Genomic DNA, 20,807 nt, shown 5'->3' on the forward strand with positions numbered 1-20,807 from the left:
CTTTGAAAAGTGATTTATTACAACTCTGTTTTGTTACTATAAAAGTTCCACACCGAACTGATATTCTCAGGCCACTCATATTTTGTTCCAGAGTAAACTCTTATTTCCTTTAGATCTCACTTTCAGCTCAACAGGGCCAGGAGGGAAGCCCTGCTCTCTCTCTCAGACCGCAATGGAGCTGCCCTAATTGCCTTAATCCATTTTAAAATTACTTTAACCATCTGATGAAGAGCACACAGAGACAATGTGCTCCCCAGAGACAATGTGATACCAGATCTAAGGGTACTGATAGGAACTTGAGGTTTTAAAAAAGGAAGAACTGGCGTAAGGGCAAGAGATGTGCATGTAATTAAACAGCCCTGGTCTTTCAAAGGGGTCTCACAAATGAATTATTAAACTGTCAACTGCTGTCACTGTTGATGGGGATCAATATGATTCTGGCAAGATGACGGGCGCCTACATTCGGAAGATGGTGGTCTGCCCTGCCAGTCTTTGCTGTCCCTGGAATCCAAGGTAGACAGTGACTCATCTCTGTGTCTTCAGCCCCAAGGGGTTTGTGTGTGTGTGTGTGTGTGTGTGTGTGTGTGTGTGTGTTAGGTTCAATAGGCATTCCTGAGTGACTAACACACCTGTCAGGCAGGAGTCAAAGTCAAGGAGACAGACACAGATGAAGGTGGAGATGACAGGGTTTTGTCTTGCTTTGAGTGACCTGTGAGCCCAAGTGGGGAGTTAATGCTTTTTAGCAAAAGCTGCCTCTAAGTGCCTGTCACACAGGAATTTGGCAGCTTATCTGAGAGGGCCTAGCAGAGGAGGAGACTTCTGGAAACCGATGTCTGAGGTCCTGTTCTAGAAGGTTCCTCACGATGCTCCACTTTACAAAGGAATTGAGCCTCAGATTCGTGGTGACCAAGGTCATGGAGCCAGTGAGTTAACATGAAAGGCAGTCCCTGATCCTAACACCCACCTGTGGGGGGGGGCGGGGTCAGGGCCAAGATGAGACACCAGTCTGCTTTCTCTGGCTCTCTGGGTTCCTGAGGGTAGTTGTGATGAGCACGCAGTAACCCCTGTCACAGCGCTCCTGCTTCAAAGAGGCTTGGACCTGCGAAACCGTCCCATCTCCCCTTCTGTCACTGGAGAGTGCAGCTCCTGCCTGTTTCTCCAGAGGGACTGTACTGGGGAATTGCGAAGAACCTGTTTCCAGGCCAGTGGTCTGCACAGGGGCTGGTGTCCCTGGGATGCACTGCTACAGATTGCTGGGTGCTGCAGACCAGCCTTGGAGGATAGCTGGGGGGGGGGGGGGCAGCTGACTCTCTCCAGTGATTAACTGCTCAAGTGACAGAAGCAGCTCAGGGACAGGAGCTACCGAGCCACGGTCCATGGCAGAGATGACAAAGCGGAGCAGCCTAACTAGCAGATGATAAGCCCGAGAAGCCAGCCGAGAGCTTCAGGATGAAGTCTCAGAAAGATCATTTATGCTCCCTGAATCTGGACGAGAGGCAGAGATGGATAACGGGATGGAGAGGAGATGAAGTGATTTGTGTCTTTCTGATGAGGACACCAAATGTGTCCATGTCAACTGCACCTCCCTGGGTCAGAGCCTGTCAGTAAACCACTCATAACAGAAAAAGGTCTTGCCACTTTGGTCTCCACATCCCCTCAGGACTGTGGATTCCACCCCCACCCTACCACCCCACACCCGCCCCAAACTTCTGCTCCTTAATCCTAGCCCAAAGACCACCTCCTGCCATGTCTCTTGGATCTCCTTCGCATTCTTCTAACGTTTTTGCTGTCTTAAAGGCTGTATGTGGGTGCTGGGAAGTGCACCTGGGTCCCCTGCAAGAGTGGCCAAGGTTCTCAAACCACTGAGCCACCTCTGCAGCCCCGCCTTTCACTTTTTTGAGATAAGACTCTAACATAGGGATGAACAACCCCTCCCTCTTGCTTCTGCTAGACATTCAGCATCTTGTCCACATCTTGGCACCTGCAACGCTATGTGGGTTAACAAGGCATTCTGGGGCAGCTGCTGTCTACTTCAGCCAAGCCTGAAAGATGTATGATATGAAGCTCTAGAATCCTCTCATGAAGCCAAAGCAAAATGCCTTCAAGTGTCCAGATGTGGTGGCGTACACTTAGAATCCCAGCACTGGAGAGGCTTGGCAGGGTTAGGATGTGGCTGACTGAGTAATGTCTGGAACACAGGAAACCCTGAGGTCCATCCCCAACACTGCGTAACTAGCTCATGTGTGGCAGTACACACCTGCACTTTTAGCATTTTGGAGGTGGAGGCGGGAGGATCAGAAATTTAAGGTCACCTTTGGTAAGGCCACTCTAGGCTACATGGGACCCTATCTGTCGTGAAAGAGAAGGTCCGAGGCAGGAGTAGGATCAGGACTTTGAGGCCAGCCTGGGACACATACTGAGCAAAAACCTAAGTCTCTTAAATTTCTTATGGTCCACTAGTGTATGGAAAGGGGTTGGCACAAGCTTCTTTTGCAAAGCCTTGTGTCCTGGGTGGGTTCTGGAGCCAAAGACTTAACAAATCTTTCAGAGAAAGACCCAAATCAAGGACAAATTCCCTCCCTGATGCTCCTCAAAATGTAGAGGGCCTTCCTAGGCTCTGTCTATTCATGGGAGGCTTAAGTAATCAATCAATCATGGCAGCACCCAAGCGGGCAGGATTTACAGACAGCCCTGTCCTGAAGTCAGCTTGGCTTCATCTTGCTGTCATTAGCACTATTGACTGATAGTTCTGTAATGCAGTGGGACCAGCTGAGAGGCAAAATGACAAATACCATCTCTCTGAGAAATTTCCTACATCTCTGATACCCCCCATGGCCCAAAAGGATACTAGGAGGAGGAGGAGGGGACTGGGCCCAGGAAAGTGGCAGGGATGGTAAATTTCCAGCAGGGTTAATTAGAGGTTTGTGTATCCAGAATGACTTTAGATTCTTGGGAATCCAGGCTGGGCAGAAGCAGGGGGCCTGGCTTCACACCTCAGCATAACAGCAGCTCTTGGTGCTTAGAAACCAAACTAAGTAGCATCAAGGATGTACAGGCTAGCTTCACATCCCACGCAAAATGCCATAAACTCAGGTAACCCAGCAGGGACAGGGAATGGTGCCTGAACAGGACTACATCTGGGCCACACTTACGTTCCTCAGACTGTGCTAGTGACTGGCCAGAAGCCAGATGGGGGAGTAACTAAGCCTCCCAGTGCTCTGGGCAGGAAGCCAACAGAAATAGAATAGTTCTTGCCTTCTGGGAGAAGCACAAAGCTGGCCTCGGTCAGTCCCTCATATTGAGCTCCAGTGTTTGGGGAGGCTATGCATGATGTGGAATTCTAAACCTACCACTGAAGAGACCAGGGATTTAGACCCAGTCTCCCAGTCAATCTCACACAAGGTTAGTGAATTTGGCCAGTCCTGGCTACACAAGCTGACCCTGAACACAAGACCCTCTTGCTTAAGCTTTTCTCAGGATATTGTACAGGATATTGTCTTGTTCTATGGCTCCAGAGACAGGGTCTACCGAACCTGAAGGTCACCCACTAGGCAGACTGGCCAGTGAGTCTTGGGGTACCTGTCTCTGCGTCCTCGGGTACGCAACACCATGTGATAGCGAATGTTGGCTGTCAACTTGACACACCCAGAAAGAGGGAACCTTACTCGTGGGGTTGCATCCATTGACTGGACTGTGGGCGTGTCTGTGGGGCGTCGTCTTGACTGATTATTGGAGGAGGCTCCAGCTCACTGTGGACAGCCCTATCCCTAGGCAGGTGGGCCTGGGCTGTTTTCTCCTTGGTTTCTGCTTCAGACTCCTCCCTTGAGCTCTCATGATGGAACTTCACTTGTAAGCTAAAATAAACCCTTCCCTCCCCAAATTGCTTTTGGGCATGGTGTTTATCACAGCAACAGGGAGCACACTGGGACAACCACACACAGCTCTTTAGGTGGGTGCTGGGCTTCTGAATTTGGGCTCTCATGTGCACGAGGAAAGAACTTTCCTGACTGAGTATTTCTCCAGTCCCGGTGTGCTTTGAGAAGTAGCTCATGCTTGCCTCAGGCTTACTGGGTAGCTGAGATTGACCATAAGCCTCCCATTTGTCAAAGGCTGGGATTACAGCCATATAACATATTATGTGCCTCTGTTTAAACCTCTCATCTGCCTCAGACTGTTGGGTGGGGTCACAGGGACATTTAGAGGACCATAAACTGTTTTCTGGGGAGGAGGGAGTTACTGAGGTGTGCAGTGTGCAACCCTTCCAAGAGCATGGGAAGGAAGCCTGCATTTTTAAGGCTCCGTAACAGTCTGCTACCCACACACATACACAAGCTGTCAAAGTATGAGCTAGACGGGAAGAAAGACAAAGGAAAACCCCAGCTCCTATCTCCCCCTCCTCACCACAGGCTGGTGTGATAATCGGGCAACTGGGCGTCAAGGAAGGTCACCAGTCCATGCAGCCTTTCCCGCAAGATTCTCTGTACCCAGTTCTGACACGCAATCAAGTCTGAGCACAACAGTTCTCCTTAGAAATAACAGCTGGCCTCCAGAGACCCAGAAATGATGGCCTCAAATCATCGGCTAACAGCTATCCTTACTCCCCATCTGGCCTGCTCTCCTTCCTCTGGCCAGCCCCAACCCTCCAGGGCTCAGGCTAAGATGCTCTTAGGGAGGGCCTCAGAAAGCTGGGCAATTTCTGTCTCTAGTGTCTGCCACTCCCTCCCTTGGAGCTGGTGGCCTCTCATTGGAGGGCTGGAGCTGAATGATGGGCTGTCAGAAGGGTAGGAGGGCAGGCTGCAAGAAAGAGCAGTATCCAAGGCACTGAATTGGGGGTGGGGGCGCACAGCACCATGCCTAGAGTCCCAGGAGGCGGTTTAGTAGAGGAAGATGCAAGTCACAGAGCTCAACTGAGTTGCCCTCCAGCAGAATGTCAGCTCCCAGAATCAGGCTATTGTTCTTATCTTAAATTATGCATCTCCCCAGAGGTTTTAGGGAGGGCAGTTAAAGCTTTTCTAGGGGCTGAAATGAGGGTTTGTCTGGGTTTACTTGTTTTTCCAAGTAGAAAAGACCCTATGTCTGGGGCAGAAGTGTGCTTATTGGTGGAAGGTTCTGGTCTAGCTCAGCTCCAGTCTTGCCTGCACACTGGAATTATCTGGAGCATTTTATTTTCTGGTGTGTGAATTAGCTTCTGTGATTCTCCTGTCTTCAACTCCTGTCTCTCAGATGCGCTGGGGTTGCAGATGTGCCCCATAACTGTGTCTGGCTTTCTGTGGGTTCTGATGCTTGGAACTGAGGCCCTCACACTTGCTTTACCCACTGAACCATCTCCTCAGCCTCATCTAGAGAGTTCTAAAAAGTCACGGATCAGAATTCCACCACCAGAGATTCTAATTCAATTGGTGTAGGATGTGATCTGGACTTGGACCTATTTAAAAGCTCACTGGATGGTGAGAATGTACAGCTAGTATGAGCACCACCTCCTCTCTCCGTGAGGATTAATGAGAAGTTGCTGAAGATACTCACGGGGAGCCTCCATCCCGGAATGCTGCCCTGCTGCCGCACTGTGTGGGACTGAGCAGGCAGGAGGAGGCAGGATGTGCCTCAGGAGACTGCTTTGCATACTCTCTGTACCCCACTGATCAGACTATAGCTTTCTCAAGGTTCTCTGCTCCAGAGGTTCGTAGAAAAGTCCTATTCCTGGACAGAGTGCTGGCAGGAGTGACACAAGGGAGCTTGGGTTAGAAACGCTGCTCTGTCCAGATGGCGTGACCATCTCTTTGTTCCACAAGGTTACGGTGGAGATTAAATGAGAGCATCCTTGAAAAGCTCTCAGAAAACATGTAAGCATGAACTGGAGAACTGGCTAATACCAGCTACTAGGAACCCATGATGCCACGAACCCCACAGGGATGGAGAGACTTTTCTTTGAGTCTCTGCTCAGTACCTGGCACAAAGTTAACATACGCTGCGTAGACCCATGTTGTGACTTCAACAAGCTGCTTTTGCCCTGGGTAGACATCCTTGCAAGGCTGGGCTTAAACACCTAGACCATCGCATAGTCTTCTAGCTCTCTAGGCAGAGCCAAGAGTAGGTGGTGTCAGGAGACTGGTGGGTAAATGGAGCTTAAGAAACTCACTAATTAGCCAGAGATAACCTTAAGTTCCTCATGCTCCTGCTTGTACTTCCCAAGTGCTAGGACTACAGGTGGGTGTCCCAACAACCTAGTTTACAAGTTGCTAGGGATCAAACCTAGGGCTTTGTACAAGCCAGTCAAGCACTCTACCAAATGAGCTATACTCCTAGCCTTGTACAAGCCTTAATTATAGTTTAAACAAGAGTCAAAGAAATTTAAAAAATACCTGTGTGATGCCAGCAAAGTGCCAACAGTACCCAGGATAACTGGAGGTTTTTGATCATCAAAGCTTCATCACATGGTGGCCAACACGGACGATGGATGCCATTTGGGCAAAGACTAAGTGTACGAAATGTATTTTGCTTAGACATGGCCTTGCTAGTTCCTTGTAGTTGGACCTGTGCAGGATCAGTGCTGCAAATAGGATCTTCTCTCCCTTTGGGCCTGAGAACCACAACTTCTTTGCATTAATTGCTGTTGGGTCCCATTTGTTGACTCCACAGCTGTGGCCAGCAGGTGCTCCCTATACTGTCTGTCCAGTGATCTATTCCTGGCACAACCCATGCCTGTACCAACCGTTTGATCTCCACAGACACAGTACAGAGCTTTGCAGATGCTAGGTGAATGAGCGGAGCATGCCTGCTGTACACACAGGTAACTACCACTTGGGAGGACATACTGTCCTTCCCAGGTGCTAGTCCTCCACCAGGCAGGACTAAGTATGAAAAACTATGGAAAACTCCAAACCCCACGCCCAGGAGGACAGTTCCATTTCCTGCTGAGGCAGGCTTGGATATGCAGGGACAAGAGGGAAAGGCCAGAGTTTGGCTTTGCTCTTCGGATATACCAGACCAAGGGTCCCTGTCTGGCCAAATCATTGCCAGGATTGAAAGCTGTGCATCATGACCTCTCCCTCTTCTCAAATGCTAAGACCCCATCTCCAATCCCCTTTGTTTTTTCAATGACATGTGTGTCTGGGTACACATGTACACATATGGAGGTCAGAGGACAATCTCTTATGTCATTCTTTAGGTGCTGTCTGCCTTAGCTTTTAAAACAGGATCTCTTACTGGCCTGGAGCTCATCAAATATGCCAGGTGTTGTGGAATATTAGTTTAACGTGTGTTACATTCGTTTATGCTGTGGAATATTTGTTTAATGACGCAAAGATGTGCTGCACTCTTTTATGTTGCATTTATTTAACTCTATAAAGCTTTGTTATTTCGCCTGTCTGAAATATCTGATTGGCCTAATAAAGAGCTGAGTGGCCAACAGCTAGGCAGGAGAGAGAGAGAGGCAGGGCTGCCAGGCAGAAAGAATAAATAGGAGAGAGGGAGGAGGATGTCAGGGGTCAGCCATTCAGTCACAGCCAGCCACGGAGAATAAAGAAAGGTAAAAAAAAAAAAAGTCCAGCAGCAAAACATAGTTAAAAAGAAATGGGATAAATTAAGTTAGAAAAACTAGCTAGAAACAAGCCAAGCTAAAGCTCGGCACTCATAAGTAAGAATAAATCTCCATGTGTTTATTTGAGAGCTGAGTGGCACCCGGAAGAGTGAAAACAAACTAACTGCATCCAGGCTGGCTAGTGCCAGGGATCTGCCTATCTCCAGCTCCCCAATGCTGGGACTACATGTACATCAACACGACTCTGTGTGTGTGTGTGTGTGTGTGTGTGTGTGTGTGTGTGTGTGTGTGTGTGTGTGTGTGTGTGTAGTATAGTATGGGTGGTGAGGGAATGAGAGCTTCTGCTACAGTCCATGATGTGTCTGTAAATATCTGAGTTGCCACAGACCCCTTTGACTTGAAGAGCCCTTGGTGGTTTCTGCCATGTGTACCTCCCAAACAGGCGTCTGGGGTAACAGGTGGGGCATGTGGTGTGAAGGAGGTTTATTAACTAGGAGTTGTCATTTACCAGTCAGGACTGAAAGAAACCCTTTAAACATACAATGACATGGGTGCCAATGGACTGTTGGTTGCCTACAGCTGACTGCCATTCTGTCCTGGCTCTAATCTTCAGCAAGGTCACTGTGTGATCTTGGACAACTCGCTGAGGTTTGGCCCCACCATAACAGTTCATGTGTTATAGTGACAGAACCCTTCCTGTCAGCGAGACACAATGAACTCATTTTATCTATTGTTCTAGTCACCAGAGGAAATGGTGACACCCACACATTGAGCAAACCTGAAAAGAAAACATACACTTCTTGAGTGTTGGCAGTAAATAGCAGAGTGTGGGGTTCCGTCTCGGAGTCCCAGGGCCCTGCCCAGTGCCCTGCCCCGTGCAATTGTTACCCAATGACCACGAGGCCTTGCAGAAGGGCCTGGGTTCAACCAGTTGTCCTGTGGCCTCTTGGTCTTCATCTTCACACGTGTATCCCCCAGTACCAAGGACTGAATCCTAGCTCATACATGCTAAGAAGCCGGTGCTGGAGAGACAAGGGCTCCTCATGGCCGAGCCGGCTCTCCAGCTCCTTATTTTTCTTAAACATTTTATTTATTCACTTATTTACTTACTTAATGTGCTTGTTTGTGCCTACCAGAGCCTGCATGCAGGATTTGGGGGACAACCAGGGAGAGTTGTTTCTCTCCTTCCACTATGTGAACTGTAGGGATCAAATTCCCTGTCCTCAGGCCTGGGTGACAAGAGCCTCTGTCTGCTGAGCCATCTTGCTGGCCTAAATGTCCATAGTTTTCTTAAGAGGGGCTATGAGGATAAGGACTCCTCTTCCTACCTTCAGATGAGAAAACAGAGTCTCTGCCTTTAGTCTAATGACCCTGCATGGTAAATGACAAAACTGGGACCCAAACACAGACTTTCAGCCCCCACACCCCACCAGCTTCCTTTCTACCACCATTAAGTGACAGGCTGTGGGCCAGGTGACTGAGCACTTTTCTTTCAAGCACGAGGACCTGGGTTCAGCCCCTAGAGCAGGCATACCTGTTTTTATTGTTGTTTTAAAATAGTTTATTTATTGTTTTTGTTTTGTTTTTTTGAGACAGGGTTTCTCTGTTTGGCTTTACTAGACTGGCCTCTAACTCACGGAGGGAGATACACTGACCTCTGTCTCCTAAGTGCTGGGATTAAAGGTGTGCCCCTACCTCCCAGCCTTTAATATTTATTTTTATTTCATGTCTCTGGGTATTTTGCCTTCATACTTGTCTGTGCAACACCTGCATGCAATGCCTGTGGAGGCCAGAAGAAGGCATTGGTTTCCTGGAAATGGACTTAATGTATGTGAGCTGTCATGGTGCTGGGAATCAAACCTGGGCCCTGAGGGAGAACAGTTAGTGCTCTTGACCACTGAGACTTCTCTCTAGCGAAACCCCTCCACATGCTTGTAATCCCAGTGTTGGGGAGGCAGAGACAGCCAGTCTAGCCTACTTCCAGAGTACTGAGCAGGTACTTCAAAAGCAGGGCGGTGTGAGGGCTGGGGAATGTCGGGATGACTCAGAGGTGTCTTGGGGGCTACTATTGCTGTGAGGAACCATCACAACCAACTCAACCTGGGAGGAGAGGGTTGATCTGGCTCACACTTCCACATCACTGCTCACCATCAAAGGAAATCAGGACTGGAACCTGGAGGCAGGAGCCGACGCAGAGGCCATGGAGAGGAGCTGCTTACCGGCTTGCTCCCCATGGCTTGCTTAGCCTGCTTTCTTATAGAACCCAGGACTACCTGCCCACAGTGGGCTGGGTCCTCCTATAGAAACCACTAATTGAGAAAATGACTAACAACAAACTTGACTACAGCCAGATCTTACAGAGGCAGTTTCTCAATTAAGGTTCCTTCCTCTTAGGTGACTCTAGCTTGTATCAAACAGACATAAAAACCAGCTGGCACCGCAGGGGAAGTTACTAGCAGTTCTGAGGGACTGAATTTTGAATTCAGGCCTCACACACCAGGCAAACACTCTGCCACTAAGCAGTATCCCAATTCTTGTTTGTTATTGTCTTTTTGTGTGTGAGGGAATGGAGACAGGGTCTCGGGTAGTTCAAGCTGGCCTGGAATTCATCATATAGCTGAGGCTGGCCTTGAACTCCTGATTAGTGTCTACCTCCCAAGTGCTGGAATTACAGGTGTGCCGTCGAGCCTAGCTATTTACCAAGTCTTCAACCAGAATGGAGTTTCCTACGATCCTTTGCTCTCTGGAACAGCGTGGGTGCAAAAACAACAGAATTGAGGGTCGTGGAAAGCCAAATTCTTAACTTGGAGCCTCCTGCTTAGCAAAATGAAGCTGTTGAAACATGTGATTTCCTCCTCACCCCCACATGTTCTAGCACTGAGCTGCCAGGCAGGAGCAAACGCTCACCAAGTGAGGATGTAATTCTGCTGTGCTCCCTCCCTCTGATCCGAGATCCGCAATCCACACACAGGCTGGGGATGTGGGGAAGCTGACTCGTCCTCATGGGACTGGCAACCTGTCACAGGCCCACATCATCACTCCCAGTCAGACTGAACGCTTCACCTCCTCAGAAGCCTTCTCTGGAGCATCCTGGGAGTCCCCTCTCTAAAAGTCCACCGACAGCCAGCCACCTGCTTCTAGAGTCCTCTCCACTGTGGTCCCAGCTCATCTGCCCTCCCCTGGTGGCTATGTCCTTTCCAGCAACGTAGCTGGAATTTGTCCACACTAACCTCTGCAAGCCCTGCTGCCGGGCCAAGAAGCCCCTGCCTCCCCCAGCAGTTTTGTTTATAAATACTTAACAAGCCTCCACAGAGTCACTCCTCCCTACCTGTATAATCTTCATTCAACATGCCAACCAGCCACAGGCCAAAATTAGTCAGGAAAAAGACCATGTTTGTATCCTACACATGCAGAATTTTCTTGTCATTATTATCTAAACAATGGAATAGTCATTCACTCGGCGTTTACACTCTTTTAGGTATTATAACGAACACCAACTCTGAATGCATTGGAGGCCATTTGTAAGTTGTACTAAGGCTTTTCCACTCTGGGCAAGGGACCTGATCATCTATACAGGGCTGGTAGCCTCAAGTGTCCTGGCACCTGTCCCCTATGGATTCCCAGAGGCGACTTCCACTTTCTAGTTTGGAAAACAGAAGGACCGTCTCATACCCCGGAAACTTTTAGGTGATTGTTGTTTAGACAAATACTCTTTTATTTGTTTTGTCTTTTTTTATTTTTCTTTTTTCTTTTTTTTCTATTAATTTTATTTTATTTGCATTGGTATGGAGGGTGTCAGATCCCCTGAAATCAGGGTTACAGACAGTTGTGAGTTGCCATATGGGTGCTGGGAATTGAACCTGGGTCCTCTGGAAGAGCAGATCAGTGCTCTTAACCTCTGAGCCATCTCTCCAGTCCCTGTTTTGTCTTTTTTTAAGACAGTGTTTTTCTGTGTAAGGCCCCTGGCTGTCTTGGACCTCACTTTGTAGACCAGGCTGGCTTTAAACTCAGAAATTCACCTGCTTCTGCCTGCTGAATGCTAGAATTAAAACTGTGTGTCTGGCATTGAGCAAATACTTTTAGGCCACAAATACCCCCCAGAACAAACAGCCTTGTTTCCCCAAATCAGAAAGCTTCCCATCAGTAGGGGAGGCACGGGGGGGGGAGGGAGGGAAGGAAGGAAGGAGGGAGGGAGGGAAGGAAGGAGGGAGGGAGGGAAGGAAGGAGGGAGGGAAGGAGGGAGGGAAGGAGGGAGGGAAGGAGGGAGGGAGGGAAGAAGGGAGGGAGGGAGACTCCTCCGTCCGCTCCCCTTCCTGTCCATCTGAACCAAGTGTTTAGACTGAGGAATCTGGCCACTGGCAAAGAGGGCACTAAGACTCGAAAGGTCCTTTGGACTAAGAATACAGACCAGAGGGGGCTGGAGAACAACAGAGGGCAAGGTTGCACGTTACACCCGGGAACATGGACTGGACGGTAGGACTGGTGGCCAGGCTGGCTGAGAACAGAGGTTCGGTTCTCTGTAGAAAAACTTACTGAAGTGTCTTTGGGTAGTTTGTTATTATTATTATTAATTATTAAAATTTGATTTAATAGTATTATGTCTATAAGTGCCAAGAGCCCAAAGGACAACTTTTTGTTTTGTTTTTAGACAGGGCCTCTTTATATAGCCCTGGCTGTCCTAGAACTTACTATGTGGAGCAGGCTGGCTTTGAACCCACCTGTTTCTACCACTATTCTCAGCTTCAAGGAAAATTTTGTCAAGCTGGTTCTCTTCTTCTACTTATATGTGGCTTCCCAGTATTAAACTCAGGCGGCCAGGTTCCCACCAGCTTGGGTGGCAAGCACATTACATCTTGACAGATTTGGTGGTTTTTATTATGACCATGCTAAGAAACACAATTTTTCACCACGACCCCAAACAAACACCTGAATGTACACACAGTAAAACTGAAATTAAAAGTCACAAAGTAGCAACTTACCGTGCTTCATGTACCCTGATATTTTCTACTCTATTAAAAAAAATTGCTGGTCTCAACCCACTAATTTACCATTATAGCTCCCCAGTGGATCACAGCCTGCAACTGAAATAATCAACTTGACTTGGTCTGGGGACTTTAGAGGGACTTTGAGGCTTCCCAATCCCTACTGTGCTGTAGTTGTGCTTTCTAACCAGCGAGTGGCAGATGTTACGTGCAGTCTCCACGGGGTAGCAGGGCACGCGGCTACACCAGAGGGAGAGCACAGAGAAGCTGGGTCCTAGACCAGGGATTGTCTGCAGCCACATGCCTCACAGCCGTGCCAGCTGAGGACATTCAGCTGCTGGAAAACACCAAGGATAGGTGGCACCCCACGCTGGGCCTCAGGAAGCAAATGGAAGTGCCCCCATCCCTCCCAACTGGCATCCCTGCAGAGGGTCCAGGACATCTTTCCTCCATGAAATGGACCCCCACACCCTCTTCCTCTCACCCCAGAACAGCCCCAGATGTGGAGCAGAGGTAGATGGCAGCACTAGCCGGAAGAATGGGGTGCGTGTGTTGACCATGGAAGCTACAAGTGTCAGTCTCCCAGGGCCCAGACAGGAGGCCTGGTGAGGGGAAGTCCTTCAGGGGTGGGGATATCCCTCCAAAAACTTACAGCCAGTTCAGAGCTCGCTCCGTTTGCTGAGTGAAAGCGTAACAGTAACTCAGCCATCTCACAGCTCTTTCTGGGGTGGACAAGGGGGTGAAAGCGCTGTGTTTGCCACCAAACCTAACAACCCAAGTTTGATCTCCAGGACCCACAGGGTCGAAGAAAGAATCAACTTTCTTTTCTGAGACAGGCCCGCTCTCTCTTTCTATACTGTCCTGTGTTAAACCAGGCTGGTCTCGAACTCAAGAGATCTGCCTGCCTCTGCCTCCCAAGCGCTAGGATTAAAGATGTGCACCACCATGGCAGGCATGAGAGACCAACTTTCGCAAGCTGTTCCCTGACCTCTTCATATGCACTGGGGCTCATGCCCCAGCCCCCACAAAAGAAATAAGTAAATAAATGTAATAGAAATTCAACGGCAAAAGGGCTTGTTTTTTTTTTTTTTTAAGGCATTTCTCGTAAGAACTTGGCTTTATTTTTTCCAGCACCATTTTAAGGTTCTAAGGGAAAATAAGTCACTTTGAAGACGTCCGAGCTCTAACTACCATTACGGTCCTGTGGGAGACGAGGAGCTGGCAAGCAGCACAAAGCTCTTTCCCACTGAAGGACGCGTGGGCCTTGTGTTCACTGGCGACAGCCCCCCTCCTGCCCTGGGGCTTGTCTCACTCCAGAAGGGCTAGAAAGGATGTAGTCCGGCCTTCCCACTGATTTGAAAGTGGAACAGCCACTGGGTAACCAGAATGGACCGGGGAGAGGTAGAATTGGAGCAACTCAGCAGGGTATGATGGCTGCCTCAGTCCGATCCCTCTCTCTAGATGAGAACAATCAACTCTCCTGCAGTCCCATAGTGACCTGAGGTTAGCAGGGCACCTCCAGACCAGCTGCCGTTTGGGGACAACCAGGAGTCTTTTCTGGACAGAGACGGTTCCCTCTCCACGCTGGCATCTCTGTATCACACACCCACCTCCAACCATCATCACCCCCCCCTCCACAGCCTAGGCACTGAGGTCCCTTTTACCTGGACAAGTGTGCAATAGGAACTTGGCTACAAAGGCTAGGAGGACCTCCTAGAGTCTCAGTTTCTCCGTGTGTCAAGTGACTTGCTAAGCTGTCAGCACATGTGACAAGTTATTACTGTCACTCCATAGAAAGGCAGAGATGTGTGTATGTCACAGGGAGCCAAAGTAGCCTGTCCTTGCTGTGTCACTGCTCTGCTGAGGGACATTGTCAACACTGAGGGAGAGGAAAAATGGAAGTGTATGGATCCCCATCTTGCCTGACTTGGTAACAGTCACATTATGGATGGGCTGCAGCCAGCACAGATGTTTAGTCTGTTCCCAAGCTTGGAAGAAAGACCCTTTTTTCTCATCTCTGAGCACCCTCTGGGGTGGCCAGAGATCCAGGTGGCCACTGAGCATATATCACTTTCATCCAGAGAGCTGCCCGAACTTTGTCCTGGCCCACATGCTCACTCTGGACTTGGCGCTGACCACGGGAGCCCTTGCCCAATGGCTAGCTGACTTGGATCTGCTGCATGAAGAAGCAGAGGCAGAGGAAGCGAAAAAACAGTGAAAGGCAGCGGAGAAGACGGAGCTGGGAACGTGACACGGAGCTCAGCACAGCTAGGGTGATGGGGACGGCAGAGAAGGGAGACCTCACAGTGAGAGGGCACTCTGGGGGTGCTCTTTCTGCTTAGGGGAGGTACAGTAGTGAGCCACAGGCCAGACTGTTCAGGGACCCCAGACTTTAGGAGTGCCCACGGCCAAAGGCTTCTCTGAGACCAGCGGGGGAGACACAGTTCATAATCGTGTGTTTCCCTTGTGCATTCTCTCCATGCAATCTAATGTGCTCTTGTAATGCTTAGGAGCTCTTTTTCCTCATTAGTCCAAGCCAGTGAGATGGCTCAGCCGGTGAAGGCACGTGCTGCCAAGCCTGAGGACCTGAGTTCAATCCCCAGTATGTGCACGGTAGGAGGAGAGAACTAGAGAGCTAATTCCTGCAAGTTGTCCTCTGACCCCAATATTGTACTCTGTAGCCAGCATGTGCACACCCAAACACACACACATGTGAACACATACATACACAAGTAAATGCAATTTAAAATGAAAAGGCAACAATAACAAAATGGACCTAGAACTGAAAAGGTCATCTGGCCTCACCTCCTCCCAACCTGGCCAGGTCAGAAGTCTTGCCCACAGCATCCTGGATATTCAGGCACTCACTACCACACAAGGCAAGGACTGGACACAAGGCATTCCCCTGCTGCAGCCCAAACAACTCCAAAGGCCATTGCCTTTAATCAAGTGGCATAAAGGACCATAAAAACACATAGGAAAAACCAGAGCAGAATTGAAGGGGACTGGGGGTAATGTGGCAGACATTAGAACAGCCGTAATGATAAAGGCACAGGGAGAGGGTGAGGCGGGGCCAATGGAGCTAAGAGCCAAGAAGATGAGGACACAAAGAGACCAGTGAGCATCTGCTCTCTCCGGGGACATCAGGCTCCTAGCTGGAGAGGACACTCAGTTCTGTGAGGTCCCGGTGTGACAGGGAGGAGCTGCACTGAAAGGAGGGAGGGGGCACTCTAACCCTGAGCAGAACCCAGCCCCGGGGGGCTGCAGCTGCCTCATGGCGGGGGCCCTGAGCTACTGTTCTGAGCATGACAGTGTGTGGTCCCTGCCACTTACTGTGAAGACAGAAGACTCAAGTAGAGCTCAGTGTAAAGGGGTTCACGGCTGGAGGGGACCGGAGACAGCCGAGGGTAGCAAATGAAGATCTAGAGACGGGGCTGAGAAGTTCAGGACTGTGTCATGGGGAAAGCCCAGGCCGCTGATGGAAGTGGCTATCTGGGCTAGCACGGGGCAGGTGGCGGGGCTGTGCAGTGGTTATCTTCCCAGGCTCCCTCCCGTCAAGCCTCCCTTGTGCCTAGTGTTCTAAGCTCTGCAGAATCCCAGACAGCAGTAGCCACACTCACCCACTATCTCATTCTCCTCCAGGTTGAGAGTCTCCAGTTCAGGCAAGGTGGTCAGCTGCTCTGGGAAGTCTCGAAACTGGTTCCGGGACAGGTCGATGGCCCTGAGGTGCTGCAGGCCGCTGACCTCGTTGGGGAGGCGGTAGAGGCAGTTGCCTTCCAGGTGGAGCTCTGCCACAGGAGGGAAGGAGGACAAGTTGTGAGGGAAGGGGGCCTGCCCAGAGGCCGCCGGGATTGCTGATGGTGCTCAGCCAGGACGGTGAGAATGCCCCCACCACTGCCCAGGGCCTTCCACCATTATTCCAGCAGAGGTTCCCTGCTTTGGCTCTGTAGGAGGCTCTCCTAACAGAAGCAAGGGCCCAAAGATCCGGGTGTGCTAGCTCCCTCAGACAGGCCTTGTGGGATGTGTCAGGATATGCACCAAAAGGGTCACGACCTCTCCTCAAGTCCCTCTTTGCTCCAGGACTGCTGGGGTAGCCCAGTTCTGTCATGTGTCCTTGGTTCCTCACCCAGCCACTACCAACCACACATGGGTAGGTGATGGGGAAGTCCTGTGTATATGTAAATAAAGCACTGTTGGCCAATAGGGAAGCAAGACAGGTGGGAGGTGGGACTAGGAGTCTAGGAGGATTCTGGGAAATGTAGAGAAGGGAGTCGTCGCCACGTGATTCCCAGGCAGAGGGGATGCAAGTCTGCGTTCTCAGAAAGATAAGTCCTTATAAAAATATATGTTAGAAATTATGGGTCAATAATTAAGTCAGAGCTAGCCAATGAGAAACAATAGCAAATGGCCAACAGCTTCATAATTAATATAGTGTCTTGTGTGTTATTTGGGGGCTGAAAGAAGCAACAGGAACCAGGCGGCGGCAGGAAAACTAAATGTTACAGGTAGGTTCCTCCCCGGGAGTGGTCACTGTGAAGCTGACCACTGGCCTGTGGAAAGGACTCTCATGAGGAGGCCCAGACAACACCGAGAGATGGACCAGGGCAGAAGCTGAAGCTGAAAAACTTCAAGAAAAAGGCTCCTGGGCCAGACGTGGTGGTGCACGCTTCTAATCCCAACACTTGAGAGGTAGAGGCAAGTGGATCTCTGTGAGTTCAAGGTCAGCCTGGTCTACATAGTGAGTTCAAGGGCAGCCAGGACTACACAGAGAGATCCTGTCTCAACAACAGTAACAAGAAAGGAAGGAAGGAGGGAGAGAGAGAGGAAGAAAAAAAGGAAGGAGGGAAGAAAAAAGGCTCTCTGTGTCTGCTGTGTTTGAACATTTCCCTACTGCTACATGGCACACGAGATTTTTTTCCAGCCTTTAGTCCTTTAACTTGTAGAGAAAAGGGCTCTGTCAAGACCCAGATAGTAGTAACATTAAGGAAAAATAAGGAAACAAGGAGCACAGACAATAGGAAGCAGCTTCATTCAAGGGAGGCAGGGATGCGAGTGGACTGGAGCAGAACTTGAAAGACAATGAGAATGCTCTACAGCTTGGCTAACCTGGGAGGATTCTGTTCGTTTTTATTGATTTGAAATTTCACATAAGACACCCCATCACATTCACTTCCCAGTCCTCCCAAGTCAACCCTCAACCCTGTGACCTCCCCAAAACAAAAGAAGGAGAAGAAAAAAAGAAGAAATACCAAGTCCAATTTATGTTGTCCATATATTCACTGGAGCATGGTCAAACCCCCTGTGGCCTGCCCCTTAAAGAAAACTGAGTTCTTTGCCTGCATCCCCGCCAGAAGCCATCAACTGCGAAGAGCTACATTTCAGCATTCCTATTACAATTTTTAAGAGTTCTCTTCAATGGCTTCCTGTCTAGACTGTTTCTTTTTGGAGGCTGGGGGAGAGAGATTGTCACACAAGGAGAGACTTCTATTTTGTGAGGACCTATTCAGCTATGTCCATTTCATATATGCCTCTGCCTCTTATTCTATTCGACAAAAAAACGATTTTAGTATAAGACAGATGTTAACTGTGTGGCTATAGTGTAACTGTCAGAAATATAGTTAAGTAAAATATGGTACAGTACAGAAAGGAAGGAAAGAAGAGGCTCCCAGAGGGGCCCCCAATAGGAAGTAGCAAATACAGAACCAGACAGAGAGTGTGGAGTACAGCGCAGGGCTATGATGGGAATCAGTTGCTGTTGCTGGAGTGCGAACCCCACCCTGGCCACCTCCAGCTGACTTAGTCATTTTGCCCATTTAGATTCCAGTTTCCTCACCTGAGGCAGGAGCTGGTAGGTGCCTGCCTCGTGGGGATGTAGAGAATTATATCAATTCACACAGGGAAAGCACCAAGGGGGGGCAGGATTAGTGCTTCTGGAGTTGGGACAGGCCATTTGGGGAGCAGATCACCATACACTAGCCTGCTTCTCTATGGTACAAGTGCCCCAACTCTGTCTGTGTCTGACGCAAATGAAACAGAGACCCCGAAATCTCACATCATGTCCCTCAGCTCTTCCACCCAGCACCAACTTTGTGGACGTGTGACCCATGCGGTCCCATAGGGTCCCATTCGTTTGGAGTGCAATGCCCATGTGCCACATTTTCTGTCTGTTTTGAGACTCGGTCTCATCATACAGCCTCGGCTGACCTCCAACTCAAGGTCCTCCTGCCTCAGCCTCCCAGGTTCTGGGATTGCAGGCATGTCCCACCACGGCTGGCTCCCATGTAGCATATTTTCCCCAACTCTTGCTTTATAAGCAGCTGTGAGTTGTGATGTCCGAGGTTACATGCAGCCCTGCCTCCATCTCTGGGCTGTCTGAAGCTTCCCTTCCCCCTCCTTCGGGCCTGTGTTAGGCCTTGCTTAGACTTATGCAGCCCTCCACCTTCTGTAGGGGAACGTCAGGCTGGAAATTGGTGGCTGTCCCTCATCCCACCCCTGCCCAGGGACCTCGGGCTGCAGTATTGTAGTGCACCTGGTGTGGGTAGCCAGTTGGGGACTGAATCATGGCAGGATTGACACTCTGCCCCAGGTACCAAGCAGGTCTTTTCTTGATGCCCAGGGTTAAAGCTGGGGAGCTGGAGTGCTCAAAGTTGGGAGCTCTCAGTTAAGGGGACACCTGGCCAGTGTGGCAGTCAGTCTAGCATCTGCTAAGAGCAGAAGAGCTGCCATCAGGCCTGAACATACACACACCAGCATCTGACTTCGTGGGTGGTCGTGGGCAGGAAATGGCCTGCTTCTCTTTTTCCTTTTAACCTGCCTGAGCCTAGCTGGAGTCCAGTCTCTTTGGCCCACTCACAGCACCACTGGAAGCCAGCAGTAAAACACAAGTTGTCTAATTCCAGGGTTTTGCATGTGAGCTAACTGCCCCTGTAATTGCTCTTCAAGCAGGTTTTGTGTGACATAAACATGAATTGTATAACTCACCCTGTCTTTATTTTTTCCTTGATGTTAAGTAGCAAAATGAAAAGCAACATAGCAAGCTATGGGAGAGGCAGTCAAAGAAAGCGTCCTATGTGTTTTACAGCACTTTCCCCAGAACAAGAGTCTAGCACTCCGTCTCTGTAGCCAGCTCAGCCTCTTCCTCTGTGCTCCATGCTCTCAGAGGACTCCTGTGATGTGGACCTGGACCTTGTCCCCTTCTGCAGGGCCACTGGATGCATGCACACATGCACACATGCACACATGCACGCATGCACACATTTCTAGCCATACTGTAAGTCCTCTGCTCTGTTATGCTAAGGCAGGAACTGCATGTGATTCATCTTCATTTCTATGTCCAGCCTCCTTCAGGGCTTATGTGGTCACTCAGTAATTATCCAGTGAGTAATGGGGGAGGAGTGTTAGGTGATGCCTCCCAGTGTCCTATCTTTGGCAACATCCTCAATCCGCAAGCAAATCCAAGGCCTGTTCCATGCAACCAAAGACTGACCCCTTTAGCAGCTAGGCTCACGAATAACCATCCCTGAATCATAAAACACCCCTACCTCATGGTAGTACATAGCTATCATTCAAATAACCAGGAGACTCAGGTAGGAAGATGTAGTTCAGGCATCTGGAATACCATGTCTCATAAGAACCCTCAGACTCTGCATCTGGATAATGGTTACTAGTTACAATGTTGGGGGCAATGCTAGACATCTAACCCACTGTGCCCTGGCCAAACAGCATTTCCTAATGCTGAGCAGATTACTGCCGTGGGCCCTTATAGTTTGATTGATTGACTGATTTATTCATTCACTCATTCCTTTTACTTTTTCTTCCTTGCCTCCTTCTTTCATTCCTTCCCTTTTTTCTCCCTCCCTTCTTCAGCTCCTTTTGGGGTAACAGGATCGCATGCAGTCAACGTTAGCCTCAAATTTCTTAGGTAGCTGAGCATGACCTGACCTCCTGATCCTCCTGCCTCAACATCCAAAGTGTTAGAATTATAGGTTAGAATTACTACCATACCTTATATATATCTGGTGTCAGGGATCAAACTCAAGAGCTCTGGCAAACATTTTACAACTGGACTACCACCCTAGTGGCCCACACCCCACATGCGGAGGCAGGGTTTCACTTTGTAGTCCTGCCTGCCTGAGACTTGCTATGCAAACCAGGCTGGCCTCAAACTATGTGTGGTCCTCCAGCCTCAGCTTCCAAGGTGCTGGAGTTACGGGCAATCTTCGGCTCTTGTTTCCTAAAATGTTCTCTACTGTGTATGTGCAAGCCTCGTGGGAGCCTCTGTCTTCACT

General features: G+C 49.6%; 1 protein-coding gene across 8 annotated transcripts in view; it reads right to left on the reverse strand.

Annotated features, from left to right (window-relative positions):
* The window catches only part of Lrrc20 (leucine rich repeat containing 20), a 98,288-nt gene that overhangs the window by 13,307 nt on the left and 64,174 nt on the right, over positions 1-20,807 (reverse strand). For 6 of the 8 annotated variants that reach the window (XM_005070835.4, XM_021227628.2, XM_040732224.1 and 3 more), the window contains one exon: positions 16,140-16,307. In XM_005070835.4, coding sequence (XP_005070892.1) covers positions 16,140-16,307 — 168 coding nt within the window. The other 2 variants (XM_021227630.2, XM_021227631.2) reach the window with 2 other exon arrangements.

Source organism: Mesocricetus auratus, unplaced genomic scaffold (assembly GCF_017639785.1).
Source record: "Mesocricetus auratus isolate SY011 unplaced genomic scaffold, BCM_Maur_2.0 Super-Scaffold_100027, whole genome shotgun sequence".
Lineage (NCBI taxonomy): Eukaryota > Metazoa > Chordata > Mammalia > Rodentia > Cricetidae > Mesocricetus > Mesocricetus auratus.